We start from the raw sequence: 21,653 nt of genomic DNA, 5'->3' as shown, positions 1-21,653 counted from the left end.
AAGGGTCAGAAAAAAATACTTGAAGAAATAATGGCTAAAAAGATCCCAAATTTGATGAAATATAGGAATGTAAACAACAAAGAAGCCCAGCAAACTCCCAAATAATCTCAAAGAGATCCACACTGAGACACACTACAATCAAACTGTCAGAGCCAAAGACAAAATCTAGAAAGCAGCAAGACAGAAGTGATGACTTATGGACAAGTGATTTTTCAGTGAGACTAATGCCCAATTTCTCATCAGCAACCACAGAGGCAGTGGCATGACATATGTAAAGTGCTGAAAAAAAAAAGATCTGGCAACCACAGATTATATATCTGGTGAAAGTGCCCTCCAAAAATGAAGAAATAAAGATGCTCCCAGATAAACAAAAGCTAGGGGAATTAATCATTGTTACTGCCCTGTAGACCTGCCCTGGGCTTCCCTGGTGGCTCAGCAGTAGAGAATTCACCTGAAATGCGGAAGATATGGACTTGAATGTTTGATCTCTGCGTTGGGAAGATCCCCTGAAGGAGGGCATGGCAACCCACTCCAGTATTTCTTGCCTGGAAATTCCCATGGACAGAGGAGCCTGGGGGCTACAATCCACAGTGTCACAGAGTCAGACACAACTGAAGTGACTGGGCAAAGCCCAGCACCCAGCCCTGCCCTACTAGAAATGTGAAGGAGCATCCTTTAAGCTGAAACACAAAGACACCAGATGGCAACTTGAAGCCAAATGAAGAAAACAAAATCTCTGGTCAAAATAATCACATAGATAATTATAAAATCTAGTAGCATTTGTATTTTTGGCTTGTAATTTCTTTTTGTTTCTCATATTATTTAAAAGACAAATGCATAAAAAAATAATTATAAGCTATGTCAAAGGACACACATGGATAAAGGGGTAACGTGACAATAACAAGGTAGGCAATGGAGCTGGCTAGGAGCAGAGTCAATGTATAATGCTGAGGCTGCACTGATATGTATTCAAAGTATATTGTTATAAATTTAGGGCATTAACCATGGTAACCACTAAGAAAGTAACTTTAAAATATACAGAACAGGAAATGAAGAGGGATTCAAAATAGCACACTAGGGAAAAAAGTGATCAAATGCAATAGAAGACAAGTTTGAAGAAACAGAAAATACATAAAACATCTAAAAACCAAATAGCAAAATGGCAAAAGTAAGTCCCTCATTATCAGCAATCATTTCAATTGTAAGTGGATTAAAATAACCAAGTAAAAGACAGATTGGAAGAATGAATTTAAAAATATAATCTAACTCCATGTAGTTTGCAAGAGACTCCCTTTAGATCCAAAGATAAAAATGGTGGAAAATGAAACAATGGAAGAAGATATGCTATGTAAATAGTAATCAAGAGGAAATTGGAATGGTATACCAATACTAGATAAAATGGATTTTAAGTGAAAAATTGTTAAAAGAGACAAAGGACATTATATATTGATAAGAGATCAATTAAGAAGACATAACACACCAACATCAGAACTCTAAAATACATGAAGCAACATTGAGAGAATTGAGGAGAGAAATAGTTTTATAAAAGTAGTTGGAGACCTTACTTTCAGTAGTAAATAGTACCTCTATAAACCAATTAGATTATACATACTCCTCAAGGGTATATGAAGAATTCCCTAGGATAGACCATAGGTTAGGCCATAAAACATTTCTCAATACATTTTAAAAGACTGAAATAATACTTCAGCAATACGTGAGCCGTGAACTTCCAGATATTCAAGCTGGTTTTAGAAAAGGCAGAGGAACCAGAGATCAAATTGTCAATATTGGCTGGATCATCGAAAAAGCAAGAGACTTCAGGAAAAACATCTATTTCTGCTTTATTAACTATGCCAAAGCCTTTGACTGTGTGGATCACAATAAACTGTGAAAAATTCTGAAAGAGATGGGAATACCAGACCACCTGACCTGCCTCTTGAGAAACCTATATGCAGGTCAAGAAGCAACAGTTCGAACTGGACATGGAACAACAGACAGGTTCATAATAGGAAAAGGAGTACCTCAAGGCTGTATATTGTCACCCTGATTATGTAACTTCTATGCAGAGTACATCATGAGAAACGCTGGGCTGGAAGAAGCACAAACTGGAATCAAGATTGCCGGGAGAAATATCAATAACCTCAGATATGCATATGACACCACCCTTAAGGCAGAAAGTGAAGAGGAACTAAAAAGCCTCTTGATGAAAGTGAAAGAGGAGAGTGAAAACGTTGGCTTAAAGCTCAAGATTCAGAAAACGAAGATCATGGCATCCAGTCCCATCACTTCATGGGAAATAGATGGGGAAACAGTGGAAAGAGTGTCGGACTTCATTTTTGGAAGCTCCAAAATCACTGCAGATGGTGACTGCAGCCATGAAATTAAAAGACGCTTACTCCTTGGAAGAAAAGTTATGACCAACCTAGATAGCATATTCAAAAGCAGAGACATTACTTTGCCAACAACGGTCCGTCTAGTCAAGGCTATGGTTTTTCCAGTGGTCATGTCTGGATGTGAGAGTTGGACTGTGAAGAAGGCTGAGCGCCGAAGAATTGATGCTATTGAACTGTGGTGTTGGAGAAGACTCTTGAGTGTCCCTTGGACTGCAAGGAGATCCAACCAGTCCATTCTGAAGGAGATCAGCCCTGGGATTTCTTTGGAAGGAATGATGCTGAAGCTGAAGCTCCAGTACTTTGGCCACCTCATGCGAAGAGTAGACTCATTGGAAAAGACTGTTGCTGGGAGGGATTGGGGGCAGGAGGAGAAGGGGACGACCGAGGATGAAATGGCTGGATGGCATCACTGACTCGATGGACGTGACTTTGGGTGAACTCTGGGAGGTGGTGATGGACAGGGAGGCTGCAATTCATGGGCTCACAAAGAGTTGGACACGACTGAGTGACTGAACTCAACTGAATACAAATAATCTTTTTTAACCACAGTGGAAGGAAGCTAGAAATGAATAACAAAAGGAAAACTGGAAAATTCACAAACAGGGAAATATATGGAAATTAAACAACATACTCTTAGTAACCAGTGGGCCTAAGAAGAAATTATAAGACAAGTTAGAAAGTACTTTGAGACAAGTGAAAATGAAAATGCAACATACCAAACGTATAGGATGCTGTGAAAGTCATGTTCAGAGGAAAACACATAACTGTACGTGAGGACATTAAAGAAGAAACATTCCTAACCAGCAACACAACTGTAAGCCTAACAAAATAAAAACAGATCAAACCACTCAAGCCAGCAGATATAAGGAAACACTAACGATTAGAGCCAAACAATCAAAATAAAAAGAATCAACAAACCAAAAGTTGGTTCTTTGAAAAGATCAATAGAATTGATACACTTTTAGCTAGAACAACAAAAAAAGAGAGAGAGAAGATTCACATTAATAAAATCAGAAATTTAGAAAAGGGGACACTACTACCAACCTCAGAGAAATGAAAAGAATTGTTAGAGAATACTATCAATGTTTGCACACCAACAAATTAGATAAAATCAAGATGAAATGAACAGTTTCCTGGAAATACAGTAATAACCAAAGCTGATTCAAAAATAAATAGGAAATCTAATCAGACTTATGACAATAAAGAGATTGAATCAAAAATCAAAAACCTTCTAACAAAGAAAATCCTAGGCTACCCTGGTGAATTCTATAAAACATTTAAAGAAGAATTACACTAGTCTCACCGAGACTTGTTCCAAAAAATTAAAGAAGCGGAAATACTTCCTAATACTTCCTACTATCATCCCAAGTATTTTAAATGCACTGCCATGATAATAATCTATCTGTGAGACATAAGCAAATGAGTAATATTTATCCTTTCTACTTTCCAAATTTTCTTAATGAACATATATTACTCACAAATAACAAAGCTAATTTTATTTTTAAAATTTCTACTAGTGGGCAAACTAAGTTCAAAAGAGTAAAGGTTCGATAAATGTATTTGGTTTGATAAGGAGGATAGTTACCCTGAAATTATGTCTTTTGATGCATAATATTCCTCAGAAAGCTGTAAAGCACAGACTACGTCAAGATGGACACTTAAATCCCCAGACTCTAACCACTCAGAGATTCTCTGTTGTTCTTGAACAGGGCTGGGTTTGGACTATTTAGAAAGAACTGTCCTTTATTTCCATACAGCAAGGTCTTCAGCAGAGTTTGTTCAGCCAGTGTGAGCCTCTAATGTGCCTGGCCTGCTGAGTCTGAAGTGCGGCCCTCTGGACACAGCACAGACAGTACTCAAAGGACAATTATTGGTCTTCGCTCACCCAGCATGCTCTCCCGCTTCACATGGCATGGGCCACTTAGTCATCCAAACGTCCTTTGGCGAACCAGCCCTTTCCCGGTCTTAGTTCAGGTGGTTTAGGTGGAACCCACCCCAGCCTACTCAAAGGAGGAATGACCTAGGCTTACATCTATCTGTAGATTCAGTTTCTAGAGTCATAGTGATTCGTTAAATTAGACCAATAAATGTCAAGTGCAGTATGTTTGTTTGCAAAACATGGACAAGAAAAATGGACTGTATCACTCTGAGTATTTGTAAGTTTTTTAAATGGTGGAGTTCTTTGTTTTTTTAATTTATTTATTTTAATTGGAGGCTAATTACAACATTGTATTGGTTTTCCATATATTGACATGAATCAGCCACGGGTGTACATGTGTTAGAAAGGAAGTTAAGATGATGAGTGGATGGCTATATGGACTTAGTAGGGGGCAGTCAAGCTCTGTGCATCCCTGGACCACAGCCCTTCCCATGCTGCACTCAGGTCATGGATGTCTCTTTCTCCTCCAGCAGATGGTCAGCTCTCTAAGGGAAGGAGGTGCATCTCCAGTGTGTTTGGTCATAATAACATAGAGAAGAGCTTAAACCCACATCTGCTCAAGAAATTATCCTGTGGACTTAGCAGCATGGAAATGAGGCCCTGATGGTTCTGCCACTGGGGACTCTGGTTTCTGGGCTCTACTACCTCTGCTGGTCGATACCACGCCCTACAGTCCCCACCTTGTCCTCTTGGGTTCCTGCTCTGGGCTGGAACAAGTGGTCTGCTCTGAGTCATCATCTGTGGGTACTGGTGTGGTCACAGTATGTTTCTCACACAACCACCCAGAGAAGGTCATCAGGCTGATGGAGTGGGGGTGGGGCAAGCTTTCATAGAAAGCCTTTAGGATGAAGCATCGCAAACCTGGAGGGGAACACGAGATCACTGAGTCCACAGACACTGCGTTTCTCTCCAGGAGGCTGGGGGATCTGCAAGAGAGCCAGGAGGAAGCACCGGCATCTCCATCCTGGGCCGTCTTTCTCGGAAGATGCAGCCACTCCTGCTCCTGGTGGCCTTTCTCCTGACCCCCAGGGCAAAGGCAGGTGAGTGACCATCCCCATCCCAGGGGCCCAACCCCATCCTCCAGGTGGCACAGAGGTCCCGCCCATTCTGCATGTCCCTGATCCAGCTATCCACCAGGAAGGAACATTCAGAACTCCAGCTCCCATCCCACCTCATACCAGGGAGTATGATGCTGGATAAACCGCCAGCAGGAGCGACAGAGCAAAGCCTGCTCTCAAGAGGAGCCAGTGGGTACCAGCCCCTCCTCCAGCCCTCCCTTTGCCCTCTGGAAAGCAGAACTTTCCCAGAAGTGATGGCAGATGGTCGCAACCTGGAGAAAAGAAAATACTACATTGCCCCTGAAGAGGGCAGAGTGGGTCTGGCCTCTGCTTCTAGTTACCTCAGCATCTGCTTGGCAGACCCTGGAGTTGGTGCCTCTGTGTTTGCTCAATCCCTAAGACCCAAGGCCCTTTACCCAACTCGACTTCCCTGCCCAGGCCATCAGGGGCTCCTCTCTTTCAAGGATGAAGCCAGTGTTTGGTAGACCTGAACTGCTCTGCTTCCCAGAAGCACACCAGCACCGGCCATACCAACAGCTCCCATCCAGAGGCCCACTGTGAGCAGGGAGGGTGCAGGAGGGGGCATGGTGACTCCTTCATGCAGCCAACAAATACTCATGGGGCACTTACTACCAGTCAGGCCCTGGGAAAGAGGCTATGGCGACATCTAGGTCCCTACTCTGAATTCCTGTGCCCTGGAAAACAGGGCTATCCTGAATAAAATAGGGTAATGGGACCCTTAGAAATTCACCTGGAATGAAGCACAGGTCGGGGAGGAATTTTCAGAAGCCTCTAGGACTTTGCTATCCCTAGGACAGGAATGAAAAGTGAAAGTGTTAGTTGCCCAGTCCTGTCTGACTCTTTGCGACCCCAAGGACTGTAGCCCACCAGTCTCCTCTGTCCATGGAACTCTCCAGGCAAGAATACTGGAATGGGTTGCCATTGTCTTCTCCAGGGATCTTCCCAGCCCAGATATCAAACCTGAGTCTCCTGCATTGCAGGCAGAGTCTATGCTCACCTCTAATTATGTGTGGGAGACAGATTTGCAGACCCAGGCAGCTGCTCTGTTCTAGAGGAGGAAGTTGAGCCCCTTCCAGCCTCCTCCCGCCCCACCAACTCCAGGCCAGGCTGGGCTCCCCAGTGCCCAGCAGTTCTGAGCATGTAGCCAATGCCAACAAGGTACACTCAGTGGGGGCACACAAGCAGAACAGCCCTTTTCCTTCAGGGGAGATCATCGGGGGCCATGAAGCCAAGCCCCACTCCCGCCCCTACATGCTTTGTTTGTAATGATGCTTCCTAAGGCCCACTTGACTTCACACTCCAGGATATCCGGCTCTACGTGATTGATCACACCATCATGGTTATCTGGGTCATGAAGATCTTTTTTGTATAGTTCTGTGTATTCTTGCCACCTCTCCTTAATATCTTCTGCTTCTGTTAGGTTGATACCATTTCCGCCCTTGATTGTGTTCATCTTTGCCTGAAATGTTCCCTTGGTATTTCTAATTTTCTTGAAAAGATCTCTAGTCTTTCCCATTCTATTGTTTTCCTCTATTTTTTTGCATTGTGCATTATAAAAGGCTTTCTTTTTTCCCCCTCCTTTCTATTCTTTGGAACTCTTCATTTAGATGAGTATATCTTTCATTTTATCCTTTGCCTTTTGCTTCTCTTGTTTTTATTATCAGTTTTCTACATAATGATTATAATTTTTAATTAATTATTAATGCAAGTAAATCACATTAATAGAAATCAAATAATAATGCAATGTTCTTCAATCTCATCTTAGCAGCAGAGGCATTAAATTTTAGTAGATTAAATACTCCAAATAGCAGAGACTGTCAGTCTAGATCAAAAATGTAAGATCCAATTTTGTGTGATTTACAGAAGAAACATCTTGAATATAAAGACATGGATAGAAGATAAGCTTATGGGGAAACAAAAAAGATGTATCCTGTAACCCCATTTAAAAAAAAAACATTATCCATGGTATATGCTGTTTAACTATAGAATTTTTGGCCATCTGTGAGATAACATAGAGTAGAATAATTGTTTTCTTTTTTCCTTATTTCTATTTAGCTTAGCAACAGTGAAGTTGAGACTCTTCATTAGTTTTTATATATGTTTTACTGTGAACTTTCAGATTTTTTGCCCATTCTATCAGGTTTTTGGTCTATTTCTTCTGGATTACAGATCTCTGTACATTATAATAAATAGATTAACCTAATTGTGACATATGTTTTTCACAAGTTTGCTGCCTGTAAATCAAATATGCTTGTACTCATTTTTGATTTAGAAACACTAAAAATTATTTTTTCAAATCATAATTTATTTATGAGCCTTTCTTAGAATGTTTCTGGGTTTCCAGTCATTACAAGAAAGGCTTTCCCCACTCTCAATCTATAAAGGAATTTCCTTGGGCTTATTTCCAGTGCATGTTTGGTTTTATGCTGTACATTTGAATATACAAATATCTATTCAAACTTTATTCTGGTGGTTTCTATGAAGTGTTTCTCTAACTTAATCTCTTAACAAATGACTTGTTCAAAAATCTTTGTTAAAAGTCCATTTTTTCCCTCATGATTCGAAATGCTACCTTATTAGAAACCCTTTCCGTATATACTTGTGCACGTTTCAGCGTTCTTCCATTCTGTTTCACTAGTCTCTCTGTCTGTTCATCGCTCAGCTCCACACTGTCTTCCAGAAAGAACTTTAGTAGTTTTTAAACTCTAATAGGCTGTCTCCCATACTGTTCCTTTTTCTTTGTGGCATAATTTCCCTCATGATTCCTTCATACTGATTTTTCTCAGAAATTTCACAGATTGTCTAGGACTTGTATAACATCAAGAGAAAAAAATGGATTGATTTTTTAAACCACATTATGTTATTTTATATCATGCTTATGTATTATCTTTGGGAGAATCAGTACCTTTTTTGGTGTAGATTCATCCAGTCCAAGAACTAAGAACACCTTGATGTTTCTAGGTCTGTTTTTTTCAGAAGTACTTTAACTTTTGTTTTGTTTTTCAGAAGTGCTTTAACATCTTGCGCAAATATGTTTTTTACAATTCTGGTTAAATTTTTCCTAAGCATCGTGTCTTCCTCTGTTGCTACTGTACGGAGTTTCTTTTCAGTGATCTCCAAGCTGGTTATCATTTGTTTAGGCGAAAGGTACACGTTTCCAGTTTTTCGATTTTTTGATTTTTGGCTGTGATGGGTTCTGTCTCTGCGTATGGGCTCCCGCGACTTGCCGAGAGGGGGCGCTACTCTAGCTGGTGCGTGGCCTTCCCACTGAGGTGGCTTCTCCCTGCAGAGCACAGGGTGCGCAGCTTAGGCGGCTCTGCAGCATGCAGACTCTTCCTGGACCAGGGAGGCTGGCAGGTGGATTCTTATCCATTGGACCACCAGGGTAGTCTCTGTACAGATTTCAGCTCTGAACCACTCTCAAGCTTATAGAAAAGCTACAATTGCGATACAAAACCTTTTGTTTTCCAGAACCATTTGCAAGTAAAGTTACAGGCATGGTGCTTCATTGCTTTTCAAATACTTTAGAGTGTAATTCCTAAAACAAGGACACTCTTACGGAACCACATTCAAACCATCAAACCCAGGAAATTAACATCGGTGTCATCATCTAATCCTCAGACACAGAGAAATCTGGCTCATCACCTTTAATATGTTGACTTATCTGATTAGTCTACAAAGAGATTCATATAACATATCTCTCACCCCTATTCCACAAGTGCAAGACCCTGCTGCCCCCGCCTAGGCTCTGGTGATCCACACCAGCCAGCCCCTTGGTACCAACAGCCATTTCACCATATTTGTCCTGCTCTGACATATCCTACCAGACTGCCCTCAAACCCATGAAGGCCTATAAATTCCCCTTGATCAGAAACCAACTTGTAGCCCGTCCCTTGTGTGAACACCCTCTTCACCTCACTGGGGCATTCACTCTGCACCATACATGTATTCTGGTTACCTGATCCAGGCTGCCCACTGCAGAGTAGGGTGAGAGGTGTGTCCACTCAGGAGAGAGGCCTGGCAAGAGCACATTCTCACCCTGCAGAGGCTTGGCATGGACACCCTGCCCTGGTTTGCTGGGGCTCTCCTGCCAGAATCCCTGTTGGCAGTGGGCTTTGTTTCTTTAACATGTTGTTGCTTTTGAGGGGGGGCAGGGGGTGTGAATCAAGATGTTTAGGACCTACAATATTTTCAGCTCCATGACTCTCTTCACCTTTTCCGTTATGAAGACATGACCAAGATGATTTGGTTTGCAAATGGTACAGGAACATCAGAAAGCCATTCTCTGGGTAGCGGTGGGGGAATTCTGCTTTGCCTCCCTGGCATCCTTTCTCCCTTCATGTGGGATTCCCTTCCCACAGGCTCTTCTTCCCTGACTGCAACATTCCTGATGGGGGTAAGGTCTTCAGCTCAGTTCATTCGCTCAGTCGTGTCTGACTGTTTGCGACCCCATGAACTGCAGCACACCAGGCCTCCCTGTCCACCACCAACTCCCGGAATTCACTCAGACTCACGTCCATCAAGTCAGTGTTGCCATCCAGCCATCTCATCCTCGGTCGTCCCCTTCTCCTCCTGCCCCCAATCCCTCCCAGCATCAGAGTCTTTTCCAATGAGTCAACTCTTCGCATGAGGTGGACAAAGTACTGGAATTTCAGCTTTAGCATCATTCCTTCCAAAGAAATCCCAGGGCTGATCTCCTTCAGAATGGACTGGTTGGATCTCCTTGCAGTCCAAGGGACTCTCAAGAGTCTTCTCCAACACCACAGTTCAAAAGCATCAATTCTTCGGTGCTCAGCCTTCTTCACAGCGCAACTCTCACATCCATACATGACCACAGGAAAAACCATAGCCTTAACTAGACGGACCTTAGTTGGCAAAGTAATGTCTCTGCTTTTGAATATGCTATCTAGGTTGGTCATAACTTTTCTTCCAAGGAGTAAGCGTCTTTTAATTTCATGGCTGCAGTCACCATCTGCAGTGATTTTGGAGCCCCAAAAAATAAAGTCTGACACTGTTTCCACTGTTTCCCCATCTATTTCCCATGAAGTGATGGGACCAGATGCCATGATCTTAGTTTTCTGAATGTTTAGCTTTAAGCCAAGTTTTTCACTCTCCTCTTTCACTTTCATCAAGAGGCTTTTTAGTTCCTCTTCACTTTCTGCCTTAAGGGTGGTGTCATCTGCATATCTGAGGTTATTGATATTTCTCCCAGCAATCTTGATTCCAGCTTGTGCTTCTTCCAGTCCAGCATTTCTCATGATGTACTCTGCATATAAGTTAAATAAGCAGGGTGACAATATACAGCCTTGACGCACTCCTTTTCCTATTTGGAAACAGTCTGTTGTTCCATGTCCAGTTCTAACTGTTGCTTCCTGACCTGCATACAGGTTTCTCAAGAGGCAGGTCAGGTGGTCTGGTATTCCCATCTCTTTCAGAATTTTCCACAGTTTATTGTGATCCTCACAGTCAAAGGCTTTGGCATAGTCAATAAAGCAGAAATAGATGTTTTTCTGGAACTCTCTTGTTTTTTCCATGATCCAGCGGATGTTGGCAATTTGATCTCTGGTTCCTCTGCCTTTTCTAATACCAGCTTGAACATCAGGAATTTCACGGTTCATGTATTGCTGAAGCCTGGCTTGGAGAATTTTGAGCATTACTTTACTAGCGTGTGAGATGAGTGCAACTGTGCGGTAGTTTGAGCATTCTTTGGCATTGCCTTTCTTTGGGATTGGGTGAGGTCTAGGGCCCTTCTGTTTTTAACTGGTAGGAGCTCTTGATTGCTTCAAGGAGTGGAATATGGTAGAACAGATGCCTTATGACATCAAAGTATAGGTAATGAAAAGAACCCAGCTTGTGTCTGGCTCATTTCTTAGCAGATGCTCATCTGGGGGCAAAGCAACCCCATGTTGTGAGGGAGACTAGCAATCCCACAAATGAAGACTGCTTGAGGGACCTTCATGGCGAGAAGCCAGCATGCCCAGTGAGCACCCAGCACCATCCACTCAGCATACGTGAGCGAGCCTTCAAGAGATTCAGCCTCCAGGCTTCAAGCCTCCCTGATACCAAGGGAGCAGAGGGGTGCTATCCACACTGCACCCTGACCAAATGCAGATTCCTGGGTAAAAGTAACATTGCTGTTCTTTTTTAAACTACTCAGTTCTTTAGTAATGGGAATAAGCCCTCTTCAGCATCACTCTCACACCATTCTGTCCATCCCACACCATGAATCTCACCATCCTTGTCTGATCGTGATGGTTTTGTCTCCTTAGCCATAAGCAAGAAGTCTTATTTCCAATGCTTCCCACAGTCTCACACACAAAGGGACCTCAATCTACAATGACCTTGGTGTAAATTCTTTTGCACACTGAAGGAAACTACAAGCAAGGTGAAAAGATAGCCCTCAGAATGGAAGAAAATAATAGCAAATGAAACAACTGACAGAGGATTAATCTCCAATATATACAAGCAGCTCATGCAGCTCAATATCAGAAAAATAAACAATCCAATCAAAAAGAGGGTAGAAGAACTAAACAGACATCTCCCCAAAGAAGACATACAGATGGCTATTAAACACATGAAAAGATGCTCAGCACTGCTCATTATTAGAGAAATGCAAATCAAAACTGCAATGAGGTACCATCTCATCCCAGTCAGAATGGCCATCATCAAAAAGTCCACAAACAATAAATGCTGGAGAGGCTGTGGAGAAGAGAGAACCCTCCTGAACTGTGGGTAGGAATGCAAATTGATACAGTCACTATGGAGAACAGTATGCAGACTCCTTAAAGAACTAGGAACAAAATTATCATATGACGCAGCACCTCAGTACTGGGTGTATACCCTAAGAAAACCATAATTGAAATAGGTATATATACCCCAGTGTTCAGTGCAGCACTACTTGCAATTGATGGGACTTGGAAGCAACCTAGATGTCCATCAACAGATAAATGGATAAAGAAATTGTGGCACATATACACAATGGAATGTTATGCAGCTGTAAAAAGGAATGCATTTGAATCCATTCAAATGAGGTGGATGAACCTAGAACCTATTGTACAGAGTGAAATAAGTCAGAAAGAGAAAGATAAATATAGTATATTAATGCATATGTATGGACTCTTTCTATGTAATAGAAAGATGGTGCTGATGATCCTATTTGCAGGGCAGCAAAGGAGATACAGACATAAAGAGCAGACTTATGGTCACAGTGAGGGAGGGAGAATGCGGGATGACTTGAGGGTGTAGTGTTGAAACATATACATTACCTTATGTAAAGATAAGATAGATAGCCAGTGGGAATTCGCTGCATGATGCAGGTAACCCAAAGCCAGTGCTCTATGACAACCTATGGAGGTGGGATGGAGAGGGAGGTGGGAAGGCAGTTTAAGGGGGAGGGGACATTCATACCTATGGCTGATTCATTATGATGTATGGCAGAAACCATCACAATATTGTAAAGTTATTTCCCTCCACTTAAAAATGAAACAAAATTGTTAAATAAATAAATAATGACCCCAGTGATCTAAAGAGAACTACAGAAATGAAGACATTCTTGAATCTCTCATCATGAGCCCCAGGATGCTGGGGCTCAAAGATCTGGTATTTGCCCATACAGCCTCTCACTACTCCTATCTGTAGCGATTTTCTTGTTTTCTGCTGAGTAATGGCACCAAGCCAAGAGCTTATGGGTGCCTCTGTGGTGACCACTAAGTACATACTCCACTCAGACCCCAAGACCTGATCGGACAGAGGTGTGAGGCTTTCAGAAAAGTCTCAGATGGTAAAAACCACACCAGAGCAGACACTTAGGGTTAAAAGACCAGACAGAAGCAGCAGCTATTCAGAATCTGATCAGCCTTCCTGGAGAGATGGTCCTGTTCCTGCTCCTGGCGGCCCTTCCTCTGTTCCCCACTGGGGAGGCAGGTGAGTGATGGTCCCACCCTCAGAGGCCCAGACCCACCCCACATGGACAGACCTGCTCAGATGCTACACTCATGCACAGCCTGGGCCTGGTCCATGTAAGGAAATTTCTGAATTCAGGTCAAATTCCCTCAAAGACCAACAAATCTGGGCCCACCTCCCCTCTCCAGCCTTGGCTCCATGAGCACAGCTGGCAGGCTGTAATCTTTCTTTCAGGGAAAATCATCGCAGGCCAAGAGGCCAAGCCTCACTCCCATCCCTACATGGCGTTTCTTCGGTTCAAGATTTCAGGGGAACCTTACGTATGTGGGGGTTTCCTCGTGCGTGAGGACTTCGTGCTGACAGCAGCTCACTGCCGGGGAAGGTGAGGAGCAGTGCCCGGGCCCCCATCCCTCTGCTGAGCCCTCCCCGCGAACCCTCTTCTCAGGGGCTGCCAATCTTGGCTACCAGCAACACAGGAAGTTCTTTGGAGGACAGGTGAGCCTTCGGGAGAGATGGACAGGTCAACGCCAGTGATGCATGGAGAGAAGGGACTGATCAAACCTGAGACGGAAGGAAGCCAAAGTTGTACCCTGGAGTCCAGAGTGCAAATGTGAGAAGTTCACATTTTCCTTAGAGACAGCCAAGCCTGTGCAGGATTGAACACCCTCCGTGGACTCCAGGAACTACCACCCTGCCCAGGCTGCCAGAGGCAGGCAGCACAGAGAAGCCCAGACCCAGGGCCCATCGTCTAGAATTCGCTCCCCAGTCCTGCCCTGTTCCCGGCAGTGCTCTGTCTTTCAGGCTCCTGGTCTGTATCTCCTGTGACTCCCCCTCCCTTCTGCTATGTGTGCAGATCAATGAAGGTCACACTGGGGGCCCACAACATCGAGGAGAAGGAGAGGACCCAGCAGGTCATCCCGTCTAGACGTGCCATCCCCCACCCAGGCTATAATAGTGAGACGTATGCCAACGACCTCATGTTACTGCAGGTGGGACACGCGGCTGCACCGGTTCTGGGACACTTTCCTCCCAGGGTTCTGCATCCCCCATGACTCATTCCCAACGCTCCTCCTGTACGTCCCCTTCCACGGTCCCAGGGCCGCTGGAAGGCAACTCCACAAATGTCCTGCAGTTTCTGTGGGCCATCAGTAGGTGAGAATGCCTTTCCTCTGCCTTCAGCTGAAGAGAAAGGCCAAAGTGACCGCTGCTGTGAGCACCATCGGCCTGCCCACCGGCTCAGATACGGTGAACCCAGGGATGCTGTGCAGTGTGGCCGGCTGGGGACGCCTTCGTGTGAAAGGCTCCACCGCAAAGAAACTGCAGGAGGTAGAGCTTGAAGTCCAAAGGGATGAGGAATGCAAATCTCACTATGCAGTTTACAACACCAGCACCCAGATGTGCGTGGGGAACCCAAGGATGAGGAGTAATGCTATGAGTGTGAGTGACACAGCTTTATGCATGCAAAGCCCTGGGCACAGCCAAGCTGTGGGGACAGGGAGCAGTGGGAATGAGCCCTATCCCTGTGTCCCCGGCCTGTCCTCCTATCTGGTCTCTGTCCCGTGTCCCTGGGGGGTGAACACTGCCCCACAGTCACATATGGGTGGAGGCTTCCTGCAGGAGGAGGGGGATTGTCAGGGCCAGTCTGAAACCTCAGGACCAACAAGGCCCTGATATCAGCCAGGACCCCTAACTGAGCCTACCCACCCCAGGGTAGCAGGGAAACCAGACCTGAAGAAGGTGAGCTCAGCCCTTGCTCTCTCTGCCCACAGGGTGACTCCGGGGGCCCTCTCGTGTGTAATGGTGTGGCCCAGGGCATTGTGTCCTATGGAAAAGATACACCTCCAGATGTCTACACCAGAATCTCAAGGTTTCAGCAATGGATCAAAGAAACAATGAAAATGTACAAACTGCAGGGACCAGACTGAGGTCCCCCAGGATTGGTCTGTCCATCTTCCCCGGGGTAGAGGTGTTGGGCAAAGTGGGTGGAGGAGGGCTGCCTGGAACTTAATAAAGTTTTATCTTTTGAGCAGAAATCACTGATTCCTCCTTTACTCACATACTTGTTAGGCACCTACTCTGCCAGGGGAACATCTGTTCACATTTCTGATCTGTCAGCAGCTTCCCCCTCCAGCACATACACTGCCCCTCTCACCCCCACCTTCCATCTCTGGAATAAAACTTCTACTGTACCAGTAGCCAGCTCCCTCCAGTCACATGTCCCCAGTGCCAGCTCCCCCTGCAGGCTGCCCGTGAGCTCCATCAGAGAAGGGAGACCCCTCCTCAGGAGTATAGGTCCCACTTGATTCCCACACGCATGTGTTATCTATATACCCTCCCCCTTATCCACACCTACTCCCCTCCCCCACATCCCAGTGCCCAGGGGGCAACAGAAGAGAATCCAGATTTGGAAAGGGAACCACCTGAGAAACTCTGGGGTTGAGGGGGGCACTTTCCCACCCTAACAGATATGGGGGAGGTTTACAAAGGTGTGGCTCACCCCATGACTGTTCCTTCCCTGCATCAGTGCAGGCAGAGCTCAGAAGCCTGAGAAAGTTTCAGGAGGACTTCAGTATTCCTAGACCCAGCTTGAGTACCTGTCACAGCCTCTTGGAGTCCTGGGCCCAGGGCCCTGTGCAGCCTCTGGTGTCCTGAGGGTACATCCTCCTTCAGCCCCAAGGGACCGTGAGGGAGCTCTTCCACCTTGGGCTGAGCCAGCCGCTCCCCACCTTCATCATTCCCACGTGTGTTTATGTATGAATATATTTATCTCCAAAGGAAACTCACTCTAAAGAAAATCATTGGTTTCAAGGTATCCTAAAGTTTCAAAGAGTATCTATAGCCTATAGTTATTGGGTACATTTCTTCCTGTATTTTTTTTTTTTAATCAATGGCTGAAGTTTTGATGCAAGATTCAGAAGAGCAACCTCAGTTTTAAGACATGCAGTTTAGAGAGGGCTTAAGAGAATTGGTTTGCTGAACATTTGAATGGAGAGTGAGCTTCAACTATTGCAAAATGTGTTCTGGTAGAAAGTAACACATATTCATCAAAATATATTCCTCATAAATGGAATATACTCAACATGGTGCGTGCAAGTGTGGGAAGATACTGCAATTGTATCAGATTCTTTGTGACCCTATGACTGTCGCCCTCCAGGCTCCTCTGCCGATTCATTACAGAAAGACAACTAAATACAGTACATATGGATAAGAAAAGTAAACGAAGTGCAGTCCCTCCACCCCCAGATCACCATCAGTAATGCTGAAGCATATTTCCTTCCACTGTTTTTCTATTTATTCATAAGATGCTCTTGCTTCAACTCCCTTGGGGTTGGGTTGTTTAGAGCTCCTCATGCCGTCCTTTCCATTCCTCTTTCTTCTGTCCTCATACTGGTGAGAGTGTTGGGTCATCTGCACATGTTTAGGATGGCCAGACCCAGAGACATCTGAGACGTGGCTCTCTGGACTCTGGACAGAGAATACTTAGTGGGGAGTAAGGATTAGATGACGGGCATCTGTTTCCCCTTCCCCACTCACCAGTCACCAGCATTTCTGGAGAAGAAGCCCCTCCTGACTCACAAACACCCTGATTCAAGTGGGACAGCTCCCAGGTGAGCTTGAGGGGTGCTGGATACCTCAGCACAACCCAAGCCAGTCCCTCATTGCTGAAGGACCCAGTGATGGCATGTTTTGTTTTAATGAACATCAAGTCCAGGACTTTCGTTCAAAATTTTCGGATAAGAAAGGCTCTCTTTGTTACAGAATACTTATATTTTAACAAGAGATTCTAAATCCTCCAAAAATGTGAGGCTGGAACCCTGGCAAGACAGGAAGTGGGGCTGCTGTTTGGGCCACTGGATGAGTCCAGGTCTTGCTGCTCCTCGAGCAAGTGCGGTCTCTGCCTCACCCTGGGCCCCAAGCAGAGACCCGCGAGTAGTTCTCATGCACGTGTCCTCTGCTTGCAGATTCTAGGTCTCCTCCAGCCCCTGAGCCTCCCAAGTACAGGAGCCATGTCGCTGTATCCCTGACCCTCACCTATTGGGTAGTTTTTCCCAGATGCTTTCCCCAGAATCAAAGAAGACCCGAGAGGGGAGAAATGCAGACCCTCGTGATTCAGTCACTGAGGGCCTCTGGGGACACAGCTCCTCCCCTGGCTGCAACACAGCCTCCACTTTCTTGTTGTTCTTCTTGCTCTGTGACTCTGCAGAAGGAGTGCAAGTGTGGTGACAGTGTTGTTCTCACCTATCCCACAGCAGAGAACATGGGCCCACGTGGCATGCTCACACCCGGCTGGGGGAAGCACAGCTCTGAGGGGTCTGTGGGGGGACTGAGCCCCCTCTGCTTCCTTCCCCTGTGCTTTGTGTCGAAACCCCAGCAGCTCTGACTTGGGCAAATCTTCTGGAAGATGCAGCTACTCCTGCTCCTGATGGCCTTTCTTCTGCCTCCCTGGCTGGGACACGTGAGTGACCGTCCCCATTCCTGACAGGGTAGCCCATCTCACTAAACCTCCGCAGTCCTGGCCCTTCTACGCAGCTCCAATTACTGAACCAGCATCCATCCCAACTGAGACTACAAGTTCGATGCTGCATAGACATTCAGCAAGGATGGATGGTAGGAAGCAAGCCTTCACTGAAAGCTTTTGTAGCTCTTAGCCTCTCTCTCACCGCTGGTAAAGTGGGTTGTGCATTTGGTGGAGGATGTGAAGCTATAACACACAAGTAAACTTCCTCCCTCCAGCCAGGAAAAGGCACCTCAGACAAACCATCCACAGCACGGGAGTTGACAGTGGACCCAGATTAAGAACCAGAGAAACTTGTCAGTTTCCCCACCCTTCACTCCTGCCCAGGAGAGGAGCCCAGGGTGTGACTGGTCAGAAATGGCTAGATGGCAGCACCCAAAGCTCTCTGGGTGTCGTTACTCTTCCCCAGGCCCCAAGCTGTTCATTTTCTGCCCCATTGTCCTGGGCAGTGTCCTCCCCTATCCGTGTGGTCTTAAATCCCACCAGTACTATCCCCAACAAACCTCAGCCAAAAGCTAATTGGAGGCCATTCACGCGTCAACAGATGTTTACTGAGATCCTGGGATCCATTATGCTCTAGTACATGAGGATTTTAGAAAATCCAACTCCATAAACTCATAGGTGGATTATTAGCAAATGGCACCATCAGGACATTACCAGAGGCTCAGAGGGGACCAGGAGACTCCATGAGAATGAGGGCTCATCAGGGGGTCCCATCCATGATCTGGGCTCCACCCTCTGGAAGGCAATCTCGGGCCCCTCCATATGTGTGTGTAAATCAGGACATGGAGAATAATACTGAGGTTTGGGGTTCAGAAAAGGTTATCCCACTGCAGTGAAAACCTGGGGGACTCTCCCCTAGTGTCTGTTGGGCACTGTCAACCCACCTTGACTGCACCCTTCCCGAATCTCCCTTCTAACCATAGCCTCTCCCATCTGCCCATCTTTCAGCCTTTTCTTTCAGAGGAGATCATTGGGGGCCATGAGGCCAAGCCCCACTCCCGCCCCTACATGGTTTTGGTTCAGTTTCTGGGTGAGAACGGTTGGAAGAGGTGTGGCGGTGTTCTCATACAAAAGGACTTTGTTCTGACGGCTGCTCACTGCAGAGGAAGGTGAGGGGCAGTAGCCAGCCTACCCTACCTGAGGCCTGGACAGGGACCCGTCCTCTCCCCAGGAGCTGAGCCCAGGGGTACTCCTCCCTCACCCCAGGATCCTGGAAATCAGGACCACAAGAGCTCATCAAATAAGCATCTTACGAGCAGGACTAGGGTGATGAAAAGCTGAGAAACAGGACAAGTAAAGTTTTGAGGTCAGTGGGTCGGAGGTGAGAACAAGAGGCAGGGTTGAGAAGGGTCGATCCACAGTGGCCAAATAAAGCATCAGAGAAGGATGAGAATGTGCAGTGAGAGCCAAAACCCAGACTCAGAGTCACTTCACAATATCGCTGAGAAAGCTCCTGGGAGCCCTGCCCTCATGTCCCCGAGAAGCACAGGGCCCAGAGTCACTCAGCCCAGGACCGTCTGTCACCTCAATTCCCCCTCAGCTGCTGCCCTGCCCTGGAGTCAGCTGCCTGTCACAGCTCCTGGGGTGCATCTCCGGTGACCCCATGATCCCTACACCCCTGCTCTGCTCTCCATGCAGCTCAGTCAACGTCACCCTGGGGGCCCACAACATTAAACAACAGGAGAAGACCCAGCAGGCCTTCGGGGTGAGGAGGGCCATCCGCCACCCAGACTACAATCCTGAGAACTTCTCCAACGCCATCGTGTTACTGCAGGCAAGGAAAACTCCCCACTGGCCCTGCCCTCCTGGGATCAGATCATAGATCTCCCAGGATCTCCTGCCTCTTTCTTCCTTCCCATCCTGGCAGCCTGACCAGTCTCTGGGGGAGAGGTGAGAGATGGGGTCCATGCAGCCTCATCACGGCATCCAGGCCAGAGGACCACCGGCTGAGCCAGACTCTTGTCTCTTCCCATCAGCTGTAGAGAAATGCCAAGCAGACGTCAGCTGTGAAGCCCCTTAGTCTGCCCAAGGCCAAGGCCCGGGTGAAGCCAGGACAGGTGTGCAGTCTGGCCGGCTGGGGGCAGGTGGCCCCGGGCACTCCAGCCACCACCCTGCAGGAGGCAGAGCTGACGGTGCAGGAGGATCGCGTGTGCGAATCCCTCGACCCCAGGCACTGCAGCCGGGCCACCCAGAAATGTGTTGGGGACCCAAGGAAAGTGGAGACTGGCTTCAAGGTCAGTTTTCCTGCATCTAAGCACACAGACCCGGGAGGTATGGGTAGGGCAGAGGCAGTATCTTCATCCTCAGCTGAGAGCTTTGGCAGCCTGCTCCTTGAATCCAACGTTTTGCCTTTTTTTCCTGATTTGGTCAGGAAGCATCAGTCATCCCACAGCTTTCTTATCACCAGAGTTTCCAGGGGAAAATTTCACAGAGAGGTAGACTTGAGTCCAGCTGCTAAGAACAGTCAGAGTCAGGCTGGAGCCCCAGGACCAGGACGTGACCAGGCCTCCCTGGGCCTGGGTCTTCCCCACAGCCCCTGGCTGAGACCACCCAGCCTGGGCGGCAAGGAAGACAGAACCCCAAGGAGGCCTGCTCAGCCCTTATCTCTCTGCCCACAGGGTGACTCCGGTGGACCCCTCGTGTGTAAAAAAGTGGTCCATGGTATTTTCTCCTATGGAAAGGCGAATGGGAAACCTCCAGGAATCTTCACCCAGGTCTCACACTTCCTGCCCTGGATAAAGAGAACAATGAAGCAGCTCTAACAGCAGCTTGAGACTGACCTTTCTCTGCACTGACCACTGTCCTGGGGCAGCAGCAAGAATCCCATAGGGATTGGCAGTGGGATCACAGGGCCATAATAAATGGGATCTCTAAAGCAATGGTGACTGAATTCCTATTTATTCGTGGAACCACCTCAATACATAACCACGCTGCTCCAGGGCGCCCTCTGCTGTCAGTTCTGGGTTTTACTTCCTCCTTCCTCCCTAGCCCTCTGCTGCTGCTAAGTCGCTAAGTCGTGTCCCATTCTTTGCGACCCCATGGACTGTGGCCTGCCAGGCTCCTCTGTCCATGGGATTTTCCAGGCACAAACACTGGAGTGGGTTGCCATTTCCTTCTCCAGGGGATCTTCCCGACCCAGGGATCGAATCCGCGTCTCTTGCATCTCCTGCTTGGCAGGCAAATTCTTTACCACTAAGCCACCCTAGGCCTCACTCCTCCCCAAATCCCATGCCGTCTGTATAGAATCTCATTGATTCCTCAATGAGAAATCATTGAGAAAATGATCTGGTGCTTAGCCAAAGCAAGACAATCTCTATGGTGCTTAGCCTTCCGCCAGGGATGAATCTAAAGGGCAATTCCTTAAAAAGGACAAATTCTCCCCAGAATGGTCCTCTCTTCATGTTAGAAATTTCTTACCTCTCTAAGCCAAACACTGTCACCAACCCCTCAACAATTTAGCAAAGAACAGGTCAGAGGAAGGAGAATAATTCCAGGGACCGGGCAGGTCAGGGGGCCATGCCATGGGCACTCAGATTCCTGTTTCCAGAGCCTCTCTCTCTCCTATGAGGGCAGGCTGCTCCCATACTGGAACTGTCTGGAGCTTAGGAAGCTGAGATGTTCCCAAGATGGTCCTCAGCCTCACCCAGGTCCCATCTCCACACCCTGCCCCAGGCCCAACACGGGACTCAGTCAACCTTGCTCCCTGTGTACCGTCCCACACCAGCCCCTGTTTTCCACCTGAGTGCCCTAGCCACCAGCTCCTTTCCCTTCCAGCTCACCTGGTTTTGAGCCACTGTCCCTGCCATACCTAACCTCCCATC

General features: G+C 46.6%; 1 protein-coding gene and 1 pseudogene across 1 annotated transcript; both read left to right on the top strand.

Moving 5' to 3' along the window:
* The first annotated feature begins 13,279 nt into the window (after positions 1-13,279).
* On the top strand, positions 13,280-15,238 carry LOC138094994 (mast cell protease 3-like). Its single transcript, XM_068990975.1, has 5 exons — positions 13,280-13,334; positions 13,548-13,695; positions 14,167-14,302; positions 14,493-14,750; positions 15,083-15,238. The coding sequence occupies exons 1-5, from the start codon at positions 13,280-13,282 to the stop codon at positions 15,236-15,238; spliced, it is 753 nt and encodes a 250-aa protein (XP_068847076.1).
* A 2,477-nt stretch (positions 15,239-17,715) lies between these two features.
* LOC138095113 (granzyme H-like) lies at positions 17,716-20,594 on the top strand (annotated as a pseudogene).
* Positions 20,595-21,653: the final 1,059 nt, after the last annotated feature.

Source organism: Capricornis sumatraensis, chromosome 19 (genome assembly GCF_032405125.1).
Source record: "Capricornis sumatraensis isolate serow.1 chromosome 19, serow.2, whole genome shotgun sequence".
Taxonomy (NCBI): domain Eukaryota; kingdom Metazoa; phylum Chordata; class Mammalia; order Artiodactyla; family Bovidae; genus Capricornis; species Capricornis sumatraensis.
This window is presented reverse-complemented; position numbering and strand designations above follow the sequence as displayed.

Excerpts from the sequence above, each read along its gene's own strand:
- LOC138094994 (XM_068990975.1), top strand. The coding sequence starts at position 13,280 with ATGGTCCTGTTCCTGCTCCTGGCGGCCCTTCCTCTGTTCCCCACTGGG. Across the intron at positions 13,335-13,547 it reads GTTCCCCACTGGGGAGGCAG|GGAAAATCATCGCAGGCCAA; the intron begins GTGAGTGATGGT and ends TCTTTCTTTCAG. Across the intron at positions 14,303-14,492 it reads ACGACCTCATGTTACTGCAG|CTGAAGAGAAAGGCCAAAGT; the intron begins GTGGGACACGCG and ends CTCTGCCTTCAG.